The sequence below is a fragment of the Phycomyces blakesleeanus genome (assembly GCF_001638985.1).
Source record: "Phycomyces blakesleeanus NRRL 1555(-) unplaced genomic scaffold PHYBLscaffold_5, whole genome shotgun sequence".
NCBI lineage: Eukaryota > Fungi > Mucoromycota > Mucoromycetes > Mucorales > Phycomycetaceae > Phycomyces > Phycomyces blakesleeanus.
This window is the reverse complement of record NW_017265138.1, coordinates 1,873,981-1,889,737: the sequence shown is the minus strand read 5'-3', so window position 1 is coordinate 1,889,737 and position 15,757 is coordinate 1,873,981. Positions and strand designations below refer to the sequence as shown.

Here is a 15,757-nt window from a genome sequence, read left to right as displayed (position 1 = left end):
CTGGAAACAGAAGATGCTGACTACAAGTGAAAAGGGGAGACTCCAGGAAGCTCTAAACTCTTACAAGTCTTGTAAGAGTTACAGCCGAACATTCAGGAACAAGCTTCGCCACACTGGTTTGTTCGTTGGACGCGATTTCAAGGAATTGATTCAAGTCCTGCCTGGAATTATGAGCAAGCTCTTTAGTGACAAACCATCGGCAAGTTTGTTCATTAAAGCCTTGCATGCATTAGGCCGCCTGTCGTCTTTGGTGTACATGCGTGGAGTCGACCGGTGCTTCGACTACTATATTGCCCAGATAAAACACGCTGTCACTGATGTAACGGATCTGCTTTTTCAACTGGATGTCCAGATTCTCCAAAAAGGATTTTCTAAGCAAAACTTCACGTTCAAGCCAAAGGTCCACCTTCTGTATCATATCACTGACGACATTGTTTGTTTCGGTTCCGTGCTGCAATACGAAACTGAAAACGGTGAACAGTTCAATAAGTTCATCCGCGAACATTTATTCAAGACCAACCGCCATTCCACCTCTCGAGACGTCGCTACAAGATTCGGCAAGCAATTCATCTGTCGGCATCTTTGTAATGGAGGATCGTATGTCGTAGAGAAACCAGCTGGTAATGGAACAAGATCTGTGAGAAGTTCAATTGGTGATTTTGTCAAGCTAGCCCCTGTCAATTTCCCAGGCTTTAATCTCCATTTCTTTGGTTCTCGTGTCAACAGTGACAATTCCGGGTTGTCGACTCCCACTTTGTGCGATACACTTGCAGGTGTTTTTCAATCAAATGGTCAATTATTCCTTGGTCAGGTAAAGATCGTTCAAGCAAGAGACTCTGCAGACAGAATGAGGAAGGCGTTCTTTATGCAAAAGTACCAAATTGTTCCGAACAGCAATGTAAATTGCATCTATACCCCAGCCGTGGTAATGGACAATTACAACAACATTGTGGTTCTGCCCCTTGGAGGCCTGGTTGAAGTCAACAAAGATGACATCAACATCGTTCAGGCTGTTGATATTCACTTGTCCGTCGGGTCTTCCAATAACCAAAAGTTCCTCAACGTTGCAAAATTCGGCATGTTCTGGTGGATGTTGATGAACATTGCAAAAATCTATTAAAAAAAATGACTTATCAAAAAAAAAAGTATTTTTCCCAATGGGGTTCGTCCAATAAAATCTCTTCTTTTCCAGCTCTCTTCGCTTCTCCCCCCATTTCAGATTTTTGTACCATCTAAAATTTTATCATGACACTTAAAACATTACACTAATCCACTTTTGGCTCATTTATATCAAATTCGTACACCCAAATCTGAGCCTTAACAGGTTCAACTTAAAATTGGAACTCTAAACCAATAGAAACAGCTGTACCGTTAGAAATTACCATAAATGAAAGAAATGTCAGTAGGTGTGTAACTGTATGAAAAACTCCGGAATAAATATCATTGGCTGAAAAAAAAGGAATCTTACATTTGTTGCCATGCTTAAATATTGAGACTTTGTCTCATTTAAGAAAAGAAAATTACAGAAAAGTAGAATATGTCTCATTGCAGAGAGTTTTTAAATACCCTTAAAAACATACCAGAGCAAACAGAATTCAAAAATATAAAGATCCCATAAAGCCTTTTGCTTTTCTAGCTCTATATATAGAAAAATACACACTATAAAAGGATGCACTATACGTTACACACAGCAGATTAAAACCCTGGGAGTATTATTATTGGCTACAAAATAAGGACATTTTTTGAGCCTCCCGGCTTAAATGTCCAAACTTCATCTTGTTTAAAGTTTTTTTTTTGCAGAGAAGTAGAAGAAGTCTCACCGCAGAGAGTTTGTAAATAGTAAAGCGAGCAACTCAGTAGTAACAAAATTTTAAAAAATTAAGATCCCATAAAGCCTTAGAGCATCCACAGCGGTCTGTGTAAATTTAACAAGAATGTTAATTTAGACAGAAAATTTAGATTTTTCATCCTCAGCGGATTGCTTAACTAAAAGTTTTAACTGATTATTTCTCAATAATAATTACCGCCTTTTTAAATTTAACAATTCACAAAAACATCCAGGGCTTTTTTACGTACACTGCTAATTTTACCCAGACTGCTGTGGATGGTCTAAATTATCTCTTTTAAACGCGGCTTTTTTATTTTACATAATTATTTTAGTTACACATACCGCTGTGGATGCTCTTATGGTTTTCTAATTTTACATATAAAAATTGTCCATTATAAAAAAGGTGCACCCTAATATTTCCAATATGAAAAATATGGATAAACGTCTCACATATAGTGCCATTATATTTCTGATAGTTAAGTATATGTTAGAAGTTAAGGACAGATTTCTTGGCGTTCTATATGAAGTTTATAGAGTTAGAAAGCCTAAGTAAAAGACAAGATTGTAACAATTAACAGTCGAATTTAGAATTCTTCTGGAATTTGATGGGACTGTCAAATGGGAAGACAAGGTTCAAGTGTTATTATTCATCTTTTATTTAAACAGCAAAAAACTATATAAAGTAATTTCTTATTCTTTGTGTATCTAATTGATCATTTTTTTTTGCATTCTGCCCAATCAACTTTAAACATATCTTTGTATCCAACACTTTTGTGCTGGATGAGACTGAACGTTTACAGAAATATTTCTTGGATAACCTTTCTTGTGTCCAAACTCGTATTTGCCAGTTGTTCTGCCTGATAGAATATGATCAAATCACTTTGAAACCGTGGTCTTCTTGCTCTCTTACTACACTGTCCAATAGTGATCCTCTCTGCCCTCCTGATCTGTCCTTTCTCCTTGTTCTTCTTGTTGTCCATAAATGCCCACTACGTCTTGCTCAAATCTATTTCTTCTCACATTACTTGTGCCCACGCACATCCCTCTCACTTACCCCAGCACCTGCCTGGAGCCTTTTTTGGCGGTTTGATGTATCTCATCATTGCCCTACAGTCTGGTGGAAAACTCTTTGGGGATGCGTCCCTACACGTAGTCCAATGTCACATATCCTTCCAGACTTGCTGATTTCTCCTTTCTGTTGCTTGTGTTCTGCTCTTTGTGTGAACCAATTGCATTTCTTTTTTGAATGTCACCAAAAGAAACGAGTTTGAGACTTGATCTTTTCCACCCATTTTCCCAACTGGAATATCAATGGCATCATTCATCTGTACACTCAATGTCTTCTTCTTTCTTCTCTTGATGCCTACGACTATCGCACTCTGATAGTCAGCATAACGGCTCAAACCATATGGTGTGCTCACTGGCAATTCATTTTTTATGGCTCTCAGTTTGTAGCAAGTGTGGTGGCTAGTAAAGCCAACAGTATTCATAACAGTTTTACATCAGTTGTTCATTAGTAGGCACTCTTACTCTTCTTCTATTTCATCTTTTCCAATTTTAGTTTTCTACTTCTTTCCTTTCTCTCTTTTGTACAGATGACTTCTAGAGCTTGAGCACTTTCACCAGCTCTTCAATAAAATTTATTGAAATAATAAAAAATAAAATAAAAAAAAATTAATCATTTTTTTTGCTGGTTATTACTGCTACTTGATTTTCCCTGTCATGTCTGAAACTCTTGATCTCACTCAACTCACTCAAACCATAGCTGCTTTGCAGACTCACTTGGTATCACTAGAAAATATATTCTCCTCTATGCTACACACAATTCTTGTTTGTGCAACTTATGGTTGGACTCCACCTGAGCTTTTGAAGGCCACAACTAGCATGTCAATGAATTTTTTTACCTCTACATTAGATATCAAGACCCACAAGAAGATTATTGACACTTATCTGCCAATCCAGAATATGGCTTACTTCCCTCCTGCCACTCTTTCCATTGCTCTGGCTCAATTCAAGCCTCATCAATTAAAGAAAGACACTCTTCTGTATAACTTATAGTATAATCTGTCTGCTTCTTTCTGGCTATTGGACATCTTGGCCTACGAAATTTTTCTCAGTATTTCTGAAATGCAAGCACTATATTTTCTTGCTATGATTAAGAACTTGTGCTCCTTACTTATCCACACTTTTGCATTTATCATCCAATCTTGCAATGAGCTAGCTCTGCAGTCATTTAATCTTAAATTCCAAATGACTGACAGTGGTTCCACCAAGAACTATACTATAGATCCTTTCAAATTTCAATAATCTCTTTTGGGAAAAGTGAATTCTCTGCAGTCTGTGTATAAGACTTGTTGTGGTGATTGATGGTTTAAAAGAAGTTGTTAGAAAGAACTGAAGGTTTGAAGGTGAGGAACAAAGATTTGTAAGAACTTGTGTAGGGTTTGTTTATTGAGAAAAGATTTGGTATCAAAATTTGACGAGGTTTCTACACTGAACTACCACTGCATTTTTTATTATTTTGGATTAGGAAAATTGTATAACTGGGTTCAGGTAATTGATTCTATCTTAGTCTTAATCAGAGCAACGTGATCTTGGGATAATTAATGAATAATTAATTATATAAATGTGTGTAGTCCCAATAAAGTATTAACATAGAAAGTAAATGTGTTTATGAGTTATAGTTTTACTTATAATAATTCATTAATGTATTTCATATTATAGTCATATCATTATATGAAATATTATCACTATCATATATGATGAACTTGTGTGTTAAATAATCAAGTACAGTGGTCCCTTAATAATTTCACACCCCTTTAATTTCACGCTTCGATAATTTCAAGGCTCTGAAGACCCAACTTGAAAAATAGGGCTTAACTTTCACAATTCTGATTAAATTTACTTTCACAAAATTTTTTGGCCTTGAATCCTTAAAGAAAAAAAATAACCAATCAGACGAGAGCAATATAGTTACAGCTTGGTTTAAATTTTTTTAATTCTAGCTTTTCACGATTTTGTAATTGACATCAATGTCAAGTGCGTTAAGTTTTCATGCCAAACTTTGGGTTATCAAGTTGTCATCTAGCTTAATTTTTTTAAATTTTTTTTCATTTTTTTTCAGAAATAAAATAAAACTATATGTGCTATATTTTGATTAAGTTTCAATTATTAATTGTTTAGTAAAAATTATTTACTTGAAAAATATAAATATAATTCTAATTTGTTTTATTATAAAAGTTTTTATAATATATTTTATTATTTCTATCTGTCATTGCTATTTATTGTTATTTGTAATTATTACTATTTACAAACATATTACGAAATCAAGCTTTGACTGTACTTGGCTGCTAACTTTTTTCTTCTATTTTTAAATGAAGAAAAATATATTTCTTATAGAAAATTGTTTTTATTTTATTTGAAAAAAAAATAAATTTTAAAAAGACTTGAAGAAGCTGGTGACTTTAGTTTGCTTTGAGTTTGCAGTTTTCTGGAACTTGTTTCGAAGGCCTTCAACCTTACTGACCAAGTCTCTGTCAATATCTTCGTCTTCCAAGATATCCAAAAGTGTACAAACATATTCAAACTTTTCCGAAGCAGAATAAGTTCTCTTAAAAGAAACTGCTGGTTCCACTTCAGCAGTTTCTTCATCGCTGTTGTTGTAAATGAGTATTGACTACTGCTGTAATTGAGAATAAGTCTGAAGGAAATAATATAAGGCCTCAGCTATTCCAGTCAAAGGTGTCTACCAATTACTTTATTATTTAACACACAGGTTTAGCATGCATGATAGTGATTATATTTCATATGATGATATCACCATAATATGGGATACATCAGTGGATTATTATAAGCATAATTATAACTCATAAACACATTTACTTTCGATGTTAATACTTCATTGGGACTACACACATTTATATAATTAATCATACATTAATTATCCCAAGATCACGTTGCTCTGATTAAGGCTCAGATAGGATCGATTACCTGACCCCAGTCATATAATTTTCCCAATCCAAAACAATATAAATAGCAGTAGTAGTTCAGTGTAGGAACCTGATCAAACTTTGATACCAAATCTTTTCTCAATAAACAAACCCTACACAAGTTCTCACGAATCTTTGTTCCTCACTTTCAAATCTTGCATTCTTTTCAACAACTTCTTCAACTTCAACCATCACAACAGCTGTTGTTGGCTGCATTTTTGTTGGCGTCATATTCTTCCATCACAATATCTGCAATCTCATTTTCATTGACCACTCTATGAGTGCATTGTCTCTCATAGAGTGGATCAGACTCATTTGTTGGGCAATCTTCCAGAGACAGAAGACCTGATCCAGCAATCTTGTCCAGGGTTTCTTGTAATCCCTCGATGAGAACCTTTTCAGCCAGACTTTGCTGAATCATAGCCTGGTTTACATCTATAAATTATATTTAGAATATTAAGAAAGTGGAATTGAAATATTATACTACTATTATAACCGATAAATTGCTTTACTACTACCTTCACTATCTTCGTCTTCAATAAAGTGAAAGATTGTTGCATTCCAGCAGTTCTCAATAGTCTTTGCCGAGATAGATTCCCAAGCCTCTCTTATCCATTTCATGGCCCACAATTGATCGATTTCAAAGATTTTATCAATTGGCCCGATTTTATCTTGATTGCCATTTTGAATCATGCCAATGTATTGATATGCCTTGCCATACTGCTTACACTTGAAATAAGCCTTGAATGCCTGAATAATACCACTATTCAATGGCTGAAGGTGGGAAGTGGTGTTTGGTGGCAAAAAAAGAAGCTCGACGTTTGTAGATGTATAATCAACTATATGATCAGAGAAATTGTCAAGAATCAAAAGAACTTTGCGCTTTTGAGCTTTCATGGCATGATCAAAGCAATGGAGGAAAACATGAAAGATCGATCTTGTCATTCAAGCATTGCTATTGTAATGATACATGGAGAATTCATGATCACTTGCTTCTTGCTTCTTGTTGTTTTTGTTGAAGCAGTTTGGTCTTCTTGCATGCCCAATCATCAGTACATCGGACCACTTGTCCATTCCATCCACATTACACAAGAGACCTACAGTCAGGCGCTTCTTGTTATCTTTCCAACCAGAAAATTTCTGGTGAGAAATTGTTGTTCTTGGTGGGGCAGCATAAAAGAGTGCTGTTTCATCAAAGTTATATATGTCACAAGCACTATATCCCTCTATCTTCTCTTTGATGGCAGCCTTGTTAATCTGAAGCGATTCTATATCAGTAGAACCAGCCTCACCATGAATTCGATTCATTTTAATGGAATGACGCTTTCCAAACTTCTTCATCCAGCCTTGAGAAGCACTAAAGTCTTTAACGCCTATTTTTTTTAGCAAAAATAGTAGCTTTAGTCTTAATCAATTCCCAAGTGATGAGAATCTGATTATTTTCAGCAATGTTGATCCAAAGAATCACTGCTTCTTCAATTTGCTATAGTTGTGTGACAATATAATAAGGTTAATTTTATTTTTTATACAGAGCAAAAATGCATAATGTTGAGATATATTATATACAGGCAATTTTCTATTTCTAACGCGCTTTCTGTTTTTTACGTTGGCTTGCATTATCAAGTCCTGGTCACTTCTCTTCAAAATCTTTGAGATTGTAGAAGCATCAGGAGCTTTTTGAAGGCCAAAGGTTTTCTTTGCCCATTCAGCCAATTGGGGGTTACTCATAGATGGCTTTTTCTTTTTTATATCACAAATCTCAAGGTGATTTGCAATATTAAGTAAAACGTTTTTTTTGCTCATTTTTATTGTTTAGTTCTGGATTTGATAGATTTCATTAAAGTATCAAAAAAATTGAAAATGATATTAGTTAAGCATTATATAATAAGCTAAAAGCATATCAAAAAGCTGTTATTATTTGATTGAATAAGAATTTGAAACAATACTTGGTTATGAGACAGGGGGAGTGGAAAACAGTAATGCAGCCAGGAGTTATATTTAACTAGAATAAATTTAAACAGAGGATTGAAGCATATCAAATCATTACTTGATATATATTTTTTCTATTAAAGAATAATGTAAACTCCGCCCATAGTTGGCAGAAAATATATACTCCGAACTCGTTAATTTCACTCTTTGGTAATTTCAAGGCACCTGGCCTTTGTGGTGATCCAGACACTCAGATGTTGGATTTATCACATATATACTACGGGAAAAAAAGTGGTCTTTTTGGTGGTCTTTTAGGTGGTCTTTTAGGTGGTATTTTAGGTGGTCTTTTGGGTGGCAGTTTTGGTAAAACCAGCAAAAAGACCATCTCTATTTTTGGAAATATAATTTGATCTCCGTTGACTGATGGATGTTATGTTTTATTCATATCCCGATATTTAAATTTATGTATTATTTTTCTCATTCTATTGGTAGAAAGAAAATAAAAAAGAGCTTTCTTATTGGTATAGATGGAAAAAAAAGAATCTTTGTATTGTCACTCATAAAATACTTTCGTTATACTGCTACTTTTAATTGGATAATATAAACTTTATTGCAGTATGCACATTGATAGTATTGGTCATTTAAACAAAAGCATTCTCTTAATTGGTTCTCATATATATATTCTGATTCATTCACAGTTTTAATTGGGCAAAAAAGTTTTATTTCATAGAAGATCATTATTTAAAAATGTTTTTATTGATTGTTATAATAGAAATAATATTTTATTCATGAATCGTACTGGCTAAAATTCCTTCAGATTATTACATATTCTCACATTAATTACATAATTTATTGTACCTACCAGATATGAACTTACCAGAGTATTCTCACTTCTTATGCCCTCTTCAGAGCTGGCTAACCCTTGCAATTGATGCCCAGTTTCTGTGACATCTGGTAAAATCGATTCCATTGTCTCTGAGTATGATAGAATGATTGATACACAGCCTGTTTTTATCCTCTTGAGGAAGCAATGACCAGTCAGGGTTTGTTCCAAGATCCTGAACAGATGGAAGAGCTGCCAGTTGATCACATATGATCTTGGTACATGTGTTAACAATTCTCTTGGTTTCCTCGGTCAATTCTATTCTAAGATTGTCTGTTATTATCTTGTATATATGCTTTAAAGTTATATCATTGATTTTTGATACGGGTCTTGGAATGATGCCAGTAAGAGTTTATTATGTTTGACATTAATTGAAAGGACTTTAGTTGTTATTGTATTTGCTTACACTGGTAGAGGTTACAATAGTTCTATCTGGAAATTCCTGATCTTTAAATTCATTGTAAAAACTTGTCATTTGAAGTTTCATCGCATCTTGTTTTTTTTCTAATGCTTCTTGACGGCCTAGCAATGCTTCTTGACCACTCTTTAGGGAAATAAGTGCAGCTTGTATTCCTTGAAGCAACTGAATCACTGTATTGTCTGTATTGTTTATAATTGTAAAAAAAAATCAGTTACGTGTTTGTTATAGAAAAAGAAAGAAAGAGAAAATTTTTTACCAGAAACTATTATTAATTTCAAATCTTTAGCTTCAATTTTTTAGCTTCAAATTATTAGTTTCAAATTATTTGTACAAATCTATTAGTTACTCCTGAAGAAACATCGATCTAGTAACTTCACTGATGACATACAGATACTTCTTTAAGATCCCGAGCATATATTCAGAATGCATATAACATAATTGTCTTTATATAATTAAGTATAAAGCTATACATTCAGAAAGTAATTAATTCTATTCTTACTTATATAACAAAGTTTTTTTTATCTACCTCAAACATGTTCAAAATTACAAAAGCCCCTCATTACCAATGCTGTACTTGCAAGTCAACCTTTAATAACAGTTGAACATATAAAAGATGTCTCGAACAATGCATGACAAATAGGGCAGAATTACTTGCCAATGGCAAAGTTTCCCAAACTGTCTCTCTTCCTGATCAAAGCCAGTTTACATCAGCAATGGTTCCTAACTTGGCTTTTGGGTAAGCTTATCAAAAGCAAAAACACAAAACGATATATAGTATATTAATTAGCTGTATACTTTGATAAACAAACAGAGAAAACATCAACACAAGCAGTAGTGAGGATATGGATATCATTGACAGTACTGAAGATGATGAGTCCATAGTGAGATACATAAATACATATATTATGATAATCATACTTATTGTTGTTTATCTTACTATAGTACAATTTTGGTGAAGAATGCGAGAATGTCATTGACGAAATTGAAGGCACCACACCCTCGCTAGTCTTTGATTTTAGTCAGCCTCTTCCTGTTCCCAGCAACAATGATAAAAAGAATCTCGCGTTCATGCAGTTGATCCAAGAGTTCGAAATTTCTTGTCAAGCTCACGAAAAGATTGTAGAACACTTCAACCAGATCCTTGATTGTTCTATCAATATTATGTACTGAGCATGCAGCCCACACCTTGGAAACAAGCTTCTTGAGTGCTTCTCGGATATCAAAGCAGGCGGATATGACATTTGCATCAGAGGTTGTATGCAGTTCAACAACGAGAATGATATTGCATGCATAAAATGCGGTGAAGCAAGATATAAAAATGGCCAAACTAGCGAAAGTGACACCAGGGTTCCTGTGAGATTGATCGTACAGCTTCCTTTGGCCAGACAGCTTGCTTTGTGCTCGGCTGATGACAAGACCAGGGCTGAAATGCTCTATCATCATAACCACCAATCCAGCCAAGACGGGCAGAAAGCAGATGTTTTTGATGGTCATGTATACCAATCCATGAAGCATCTGTTTTCTGGTGAAAACGATATTGCGATTTTGTTGTCCATGGACAGGTTCAACCCACACAATGTACCTGGATCAGTAACCATTGTTCATGCAACTGTCTTGAACTTGAATTCGACGATCCGTTATGAGAAAAACAGGATGATCCAAATAGCAATGCTTCCTAGTTGCACTGGTCCCAGTGACATCTGGTCTTTTCTTGAGTCAACGCTGAGAAATCTCCATTTGCTCCGGACAGAAGGCATGGAAGTAAAGACACCAACGACAACGATCAGGGCAAAGGTACATGTTCTCATGGCCACTGACAATATTCTGGCTCTGGCAAAGCTGGCATGCCATGTTGGCCACACAAGTAAGAATGGCTGTCGTATTTGTCACGTAGTAGGCCAAACTCCTAAACATGGCCAGTACTTCCGCATGTTGCCTGGAACCCAGACGCGCTCACTGGAGAGTTTCAGAAACTACAATCTGGCAAGCAGTGAAGACAGAAAGGGGCTCAATAGTCAGTTACCATTAGCCTCAATGGAAACATTCTCTGGCCCATTTTTTTTTGCGTTAGACGAGATGCATGGTCTGTGCCACGGAATTGGTAAGCAGGTATGGGGACTTGTATACAGAAAGTATGGAATCAAGCATCCTCTATGTCTTTCTCTTGCCACTCAAAGGGAGATTGGTGCTGCAATAGTAGCCGCAAAATCCACAATCCCTACATCATTGCATGGTGCCTGGAGAGACATGACAAAGAATGTCAGTTTCTTTAGAGCTGTGGATTGGGCAGACTTTTTACTCTTTGTTGTCCCCACGTTGGTTGCAGAGCATGTCCAGGACTTGGTTGCCCCAAAATGCATTACTTGGCCTGGTTCAAACATGCAATTTACTCATGAGCTGGGAGTTATCAGCAGAGAATCAAACCTCAATAAGAAGGTATATTTAATGCCATATTTTATTTCATTTTTCATAGTAATTTACTTTTAACTTTTTTCTAGTAATCTTGTAGAATGGAACTTATTCCTAGAGAGTCTTCTTTCTACAGCAGATATTGACATTGGCATGTTCACAATTAACCAGCACATTATTCAGCATTATCTTCAGATGATTGATCTATATGACCCGCCAAGAGCATATAGCACACGATCCGTGGAAAGAGCCATTGGTGAGTACTCCAAGTCCATCAAGAGTAACTCCCAAGTCAGTGTCAATGCTGGAAACATTATGATCAGACTGGCACAATCCCGGCGTGTAGCGGAACTGACAACCGTTGCAAACACAAAAACTCCACCAGCTAACCTTCTAGTTTACAGTGCATATACCAATGGGTGGCCTGTTACAGAAGGAGGTGATCCTGCCAATGCTGAGTGTGAGATTGAGTTCTGGGGTTTTTTGAAGAATTTAACAATTTTCGATAGCTTTGAAGATAGATCTCATCTTTCATTGCTTCTTAAAACGTTTTATGATTTGAAGGGGGAAGAATGTAGTATGCTTGAGCCTTCCATAAAGACAAGCCGCAAGACCTATCTTAATGGTTGTATTATTGATGCTGCATTCAACCAAAGTTCTACAAGAGAGGCATGTCATGTTCATGTGCAGCTACAAGTGGACATGAACTCCAGAAGATCCCGCTCTTACTGTCCAGGATATAAGCATTTCTTTGGAAAGATAGTTATATTCTTCCAACATGTACACAACTCGAAGAGATGGCCACTAGCTCTCATAACCATATATAGTGTGCATTTGAAAAATGGATTGCCTATTACATCTGTAGTAAAGCCAAAGACTATAATGATTCATGCCAGTGACATTGTAGAGTTGGTTGGCTTGGTGCCATCAAATGTCAATGGTAGTCATTATATCATTTGGCCTAGCCTTAAACGTGGCCCAAAATTGACACTTGGTGCCTTAAGTGATATATAATTTGTTTTTTTTTTCTTTTTTTCAAATTGTCTTAACAAATTTTATCCAAGCAGCAGAAAGTTTAGATATTTTCTTTTTTTTATTTCTGACATCCAATATTTCTCAATTCCAATATATATTTACTAAAAATGTAAGATGTTTAATTAGAATAAACATTTGTCTCTCCTGAGATTTAATTTTAAGCGATTCATTTGCTTTTTATCAACCATTTCAAAGAACAAAGATTTTCTTGTTTCAACTTGGATTTTTGGTGATTTTTTGATTATTATAGGTCAAAAATGAAGTCACAAATTCAAAAAAGACCACCTTTTTCCCATAGTGATAAGAACATATTCATATTGGGATAGCGTAGTAACTATCATCTTGTCAGTATAAAATATATATAAACAATTAAGTAATTAGCCCAATAATTATTACAGTTAATACTGTAGATAATATCTTAAAGATTGTTAAGATAATTATATCATACTGCCGGGTAAACTGTATCAGATCGATATAAAGCTAATTTAGTAGGAAGCCCTAAAGCTCTAGTATAAAAGAGAAAAGAATAGCTAAGAGCTAATTTAGTAGGAAGTTCTAAAGTTCTAGTATAAAAGAAAAAAGAATGGCTAAGAGCTAATTTAGTAGGAAGCTCTAAAGCTTTAGTATAAAAGAGAAAAGAATAGCTAAGAGCTAAAGAAGTATGATTTATGACTTGATGTCATAATTGTAACACTGACACTAGTTAAGCAGTAAATACACTCTAATAACCAAATATAGTAAAGGAAGAAAGCCTTAAGAAACTAAGACGTAATGACAAGAGCAGATTGTGTTTTCTTATAAAAAGGGACACTTTTTATTTATGAATAAATAAAACTTATTTACAGTCTCAAAGTATTTCTATACGTCTCTATTATCAAATTTATTATTTTTTTATTGTTTTGTACCTGAAATACCACAACCTTTGCTAGGCCTTGAAATTATTGAGGAACCACTGTAATCAGTAGATACCTTTGACTGGAATAGCTGAGGTCTTATATTATTTCCTTCAGACTTACTCTCAATTACAGCAGTAGTCAAGACTCATTTACAATAAGACTGTTTCTTCATTCTGCAATTCACATCTATCTGCCTCTGCCTCCTCTTCTCCTAGAGATTTGTTTTTTCAATCTAGTCTATTGCATGTTGCAGATGAGCATTTCAACCAGTGCCCCTCAACACATAGACATTGAGCTTATTTCCTGTCCTCTCGTTCTTCAAAATCAAAGTTTCCTTACCTCAAGCCATCAGAACCACAATAGAGTTGTCTCTTGTAGATAGGCAGCTCATTTGGTTCTCTTTAGCATAGCAGAGATTGTTCAACAGCAAGTGATTGAATAGTATTATCTCCAATGGATTTCAGATTCACTTCAACTGGCTTCCTCCTCTGTTGACCCATGGCTGCACAACAATTCCAATAGACAACTCTCAAAGACGTCTTCTTCATCAAGAGATAGCCAACCTGTTGCACAAGAAAGCAATAGAATCTGCTCCTCCCAACTCTCTTGGCTTCACCAGCTCAATATTTGTTATCCCCAAGAAGAATGGTGGGCATCATCCTGTGCTCAATCTCAAGCACCTCAACAAACACTTAACTGCCTCTCACTTCAAGATAGACACTCTATAAGCTGTGTATAAGTTGATTTGATCTGGGAACTTCTTGACCTCCCTTGATTTCTCCAACACTTTTCTCTGCATTCTTATCTACTATGCATCACATAAATATCTTTGTTTTTGTTCGGAAAACTGTACTTATTAATTTCAAATGACTTAGTTTGATCTTTCTGTTGTTCCTTGGCTCTTCACCAAATTTACATGGTCAGCTCTAAAATGGGCACAATGATGTAGAAGACGAGTAAGTACTTATTTGAACAATTGAATTATCATTGTGAATTCTCCTAAACAATTCCTGGCGCACACATAACTATTGATAGCCAAGCTGGGATCCTTGGGGTGGATTCTGAACCTGAAGAAGTTGTCTCTCAAACTGTCTCAGCAACTAGAAAATTTTGATTACCTGTTGGAAACTCAAACTATGACAATAAAGCTTTCTGGGACAAAGCTTTGCAACCTATACCAATTGATTCATCAACATATTACCAGTGTGTCTCCCATTTTCCCTTCTGATTTACAGCCTTTCCATGAGAATTCAGACCACAACAATTGGTCTGTTTCCAGTCCGTCTATTCAGACAGTGTCTGATATGATTCAAGAACAAACACGTTCACTAGAACCTTGGTTAGAATGTGGGTCATCCTCTTCCCCTTCATTGTCTTTACAAGCTGCAATTGTGAGAATGGAATCTCTCGCAGTGGAATGGCCACTCTCTCTTGCCTGAACAACATTGATGCATTTTATTTGTGGATGCAAGCAATACTGGATGAGGTTGTGCTCTGGGCACCCACATGGTCTATAGATACTGGGCACACAAGAAAGCCAATATATCAATCAACTGGTGCGAAATGAAAGCAGTTCAACTGGCTCTCCTTACCTTTCCCTTTCTTTGGGACACCTCGGTCCTTATTTATATCAGCAATACTATCTCAATGGCATACCTCAACAAGCAAGGCAACTCACGCGCCTTCCACCTAATGCAACTGATCATAAAGTTTTGGAGATGGTGTCTCCACAGCAGTCTCTGATTGACTGCACAGCACATTGCGGGGAAGGACAATGTCACTGCCAATCTGGAATCTGGCTAGACTTCTACAGAGAACCTCTGGAAACTCTTCAAGGCAATGTTCAGTATGATACAGTTGACATGAGTACCACACAATGTGGATTTCTTTGTGGATCAGATCACTCATCTTCTTCCCATGTATGTGTTCTGGCTCCCTGACCCAAAGGCAATGACTTTGGATGTGATATTCATCTCCTGGAGCCAATGAAACAATTATTATCTCAACTCTCCATAGAATCTAATTGGCTGGTGTCTGCACAAGATATGGCAGAAGAACTTGATAGTAACCTTGGTGGCTCCAATTTGGCTGAGTGTCATATGGTGTCATCTTCTTCTGAAGATGTCAGTGGCTTCTCCCCTAATTCTGGACAATCAGTTCATAGTCCTCGCCTTTCCCAAGACCCCATGGCTGTTAAAAAACTCGACATAGAAGCTTGTCACATACAGACTATTAAGTGCAAGTTTGATAACACAGGCTAGACCAATGAATCCATTCTTCTCCTCATAGATTCTGACCTTGCCAATACTCCTACCAATAGCATCTATCAATAGGGTCAGCACTTTTTCATTGCATGAGCTCTTTGAC

At 35.9% G+C, this 15,757-nt stretch overlaps 7 protein-coding genes across 7 annotated transcripts; 3 read left to right on the top strand and 4 right to left on the bottom strand.

Moving 5' to 3' along the window:
- Positions 1 to 13: 13 nt before the first annotated feature.
- On the top strand, positions 14 to 1,120 carry PHYBLDRAFT_142574 (hypothetical protein; the record flags this gene model as incomplete). The annotated part of the gene is made up of 1 exon (XM_018430838.1): positions 14 to 1,120. One exon carries the CDS (start codon positions 14 to 16, stop codon positions 1,118 to 1,120), a length of 1,107 nt encoding a protein of 368 aa, XP_018295101.1.
- Positions 1,121 to 2,572: 1,452 nt separating this feature from the next.
- On the bottom strand, positions 2,573 to 3,318 carry PHYBLDRAFT_68131 (hypothetical protein; the record flags this gene model as incomplete). Its single annotated transcript, XM_018441891.1, has 3 exons — positions 2,573 to 2,685; positions 2,883 to 2,971; positions 2,993 to 3,318. The coding sequence occupies 3 exons, from the start codon at positions 3,316 to 3,318 to the stop codon at positions 2,573 to 2,575; spliced, it is 528 nt and encodes a 175-aa protein (XP_018295100.1).
- Positions 3,319 to 3,550: 232 nt separating this feature from the next.
- PHYBLDRAFT_165551 (hypothetical protein) lies at positions 3,551 to 4,135 on the top strand (the record flags this gene model as incomplete). Its single annotated transcript, XM_018435258.1, has 2 exons — positions 3,551 to 3,885; positions 3,946 to 4,135. The coding sequence occupies 2 exons, from the start codon at positions 3,551 to 3,553 to the stop codon at positions 4,133 to 4,135; spliced, it is 525 nt and encodes a 174-aa protein (XP_018295099.1).
- A 1,129-nt stretch (positions 4,136 to 5,264) lies between these two features.
- PHYBLDRAFT_142571 (hypothetical protein) lies at positions 5,265 to 6,714 on the bottom strand (the record flags this gene model as incomplete). Its single annotated transcript, XM_018430837.1, has 4 exons — positions 5,265 to 5,481; positions 5,726 to 5,735; positions 6,007 to 6,252; positions 6,336 to 6,714. 4 exons carry the CDS (start codon positions 6,712 to 6,714, stop codon positions 5,265 to 5,267), a joined length of 852 nt encoding a protein of 283 aa, XP_018295098.1.
- A 48-nt stretch (positions 6,715 to 6,762) lies between these two features.
- Positions 6,763 to 7,158, bottom strand: PHYBLDRAFT_109684 (hypothetical protein; the record flags this gene model as incomplete). Its single annotated transcript, XM_018428128.1, has 1 exon — positions 6,763 to 7,158. One exon carries the CDS (start codon positions 7,156 to 7,158, stop codon positions 6,763 to 6,765), a length of 396 nt encoding a protein of 131 aa, XP_018295097.1.
- A 1,370-nt stretch (positions 7,159 to 8,528) lies between these two features.
- Positions 8,529 to 9,436, bottom strand: PHYBLDRAFT_165549 (hypothetical protein; the record flags this gene model as incomplete). Its single annotated transcript, XM_018435257.1, is given in 5 exon segments — positions 8,529 to 8,557; positions 8,605 to 8,762; positions 8,782 to 8,912; positions 9,036 to 9,229; positions 9,397 to 9,436. 5 exon segments carry the CDS (start codon positions 9,434 to 9,436, stop codon positions 8,529 to 8,531), a joined length of 552 nt encoding a protein of 183 aa, XP_018295096.1.
- A 243-nt stretch (positions 9,437 to 9,679) lies between these two features.
- PHYBLDRAFT_142568 (hypothetical protein) lies at positions 9,680 to 15,651 on the top strand (the record flags this gene model as incomplete). The annotated part of the gene is made up of 11 exons (XM_018430836.1): positions 9,680 to 9,786; positions 9,862 to 9,931; positions 9,993 to 10,169; positions 10,248 to 11,486; positions 11,580 to 12,462; positions 13,627 to 13,764; positions 13,855 to 14,123; positions 14,340 to 14,346; positions 14,426 to 14,781; positions 14,908 to 15,256; positions 15,338 to 15,651. The coding sequence occupies 11 exons, from the start codon at positions 9,680 to 9,682 to the stop codon at positions 15,649 to 15,651; spliced, it is 3,909 nt and encodes a 1,302-aa protein (XP_018295095.1).
- Positions 15,652 to 15,757: the final 106 nt, after the last annotated feature.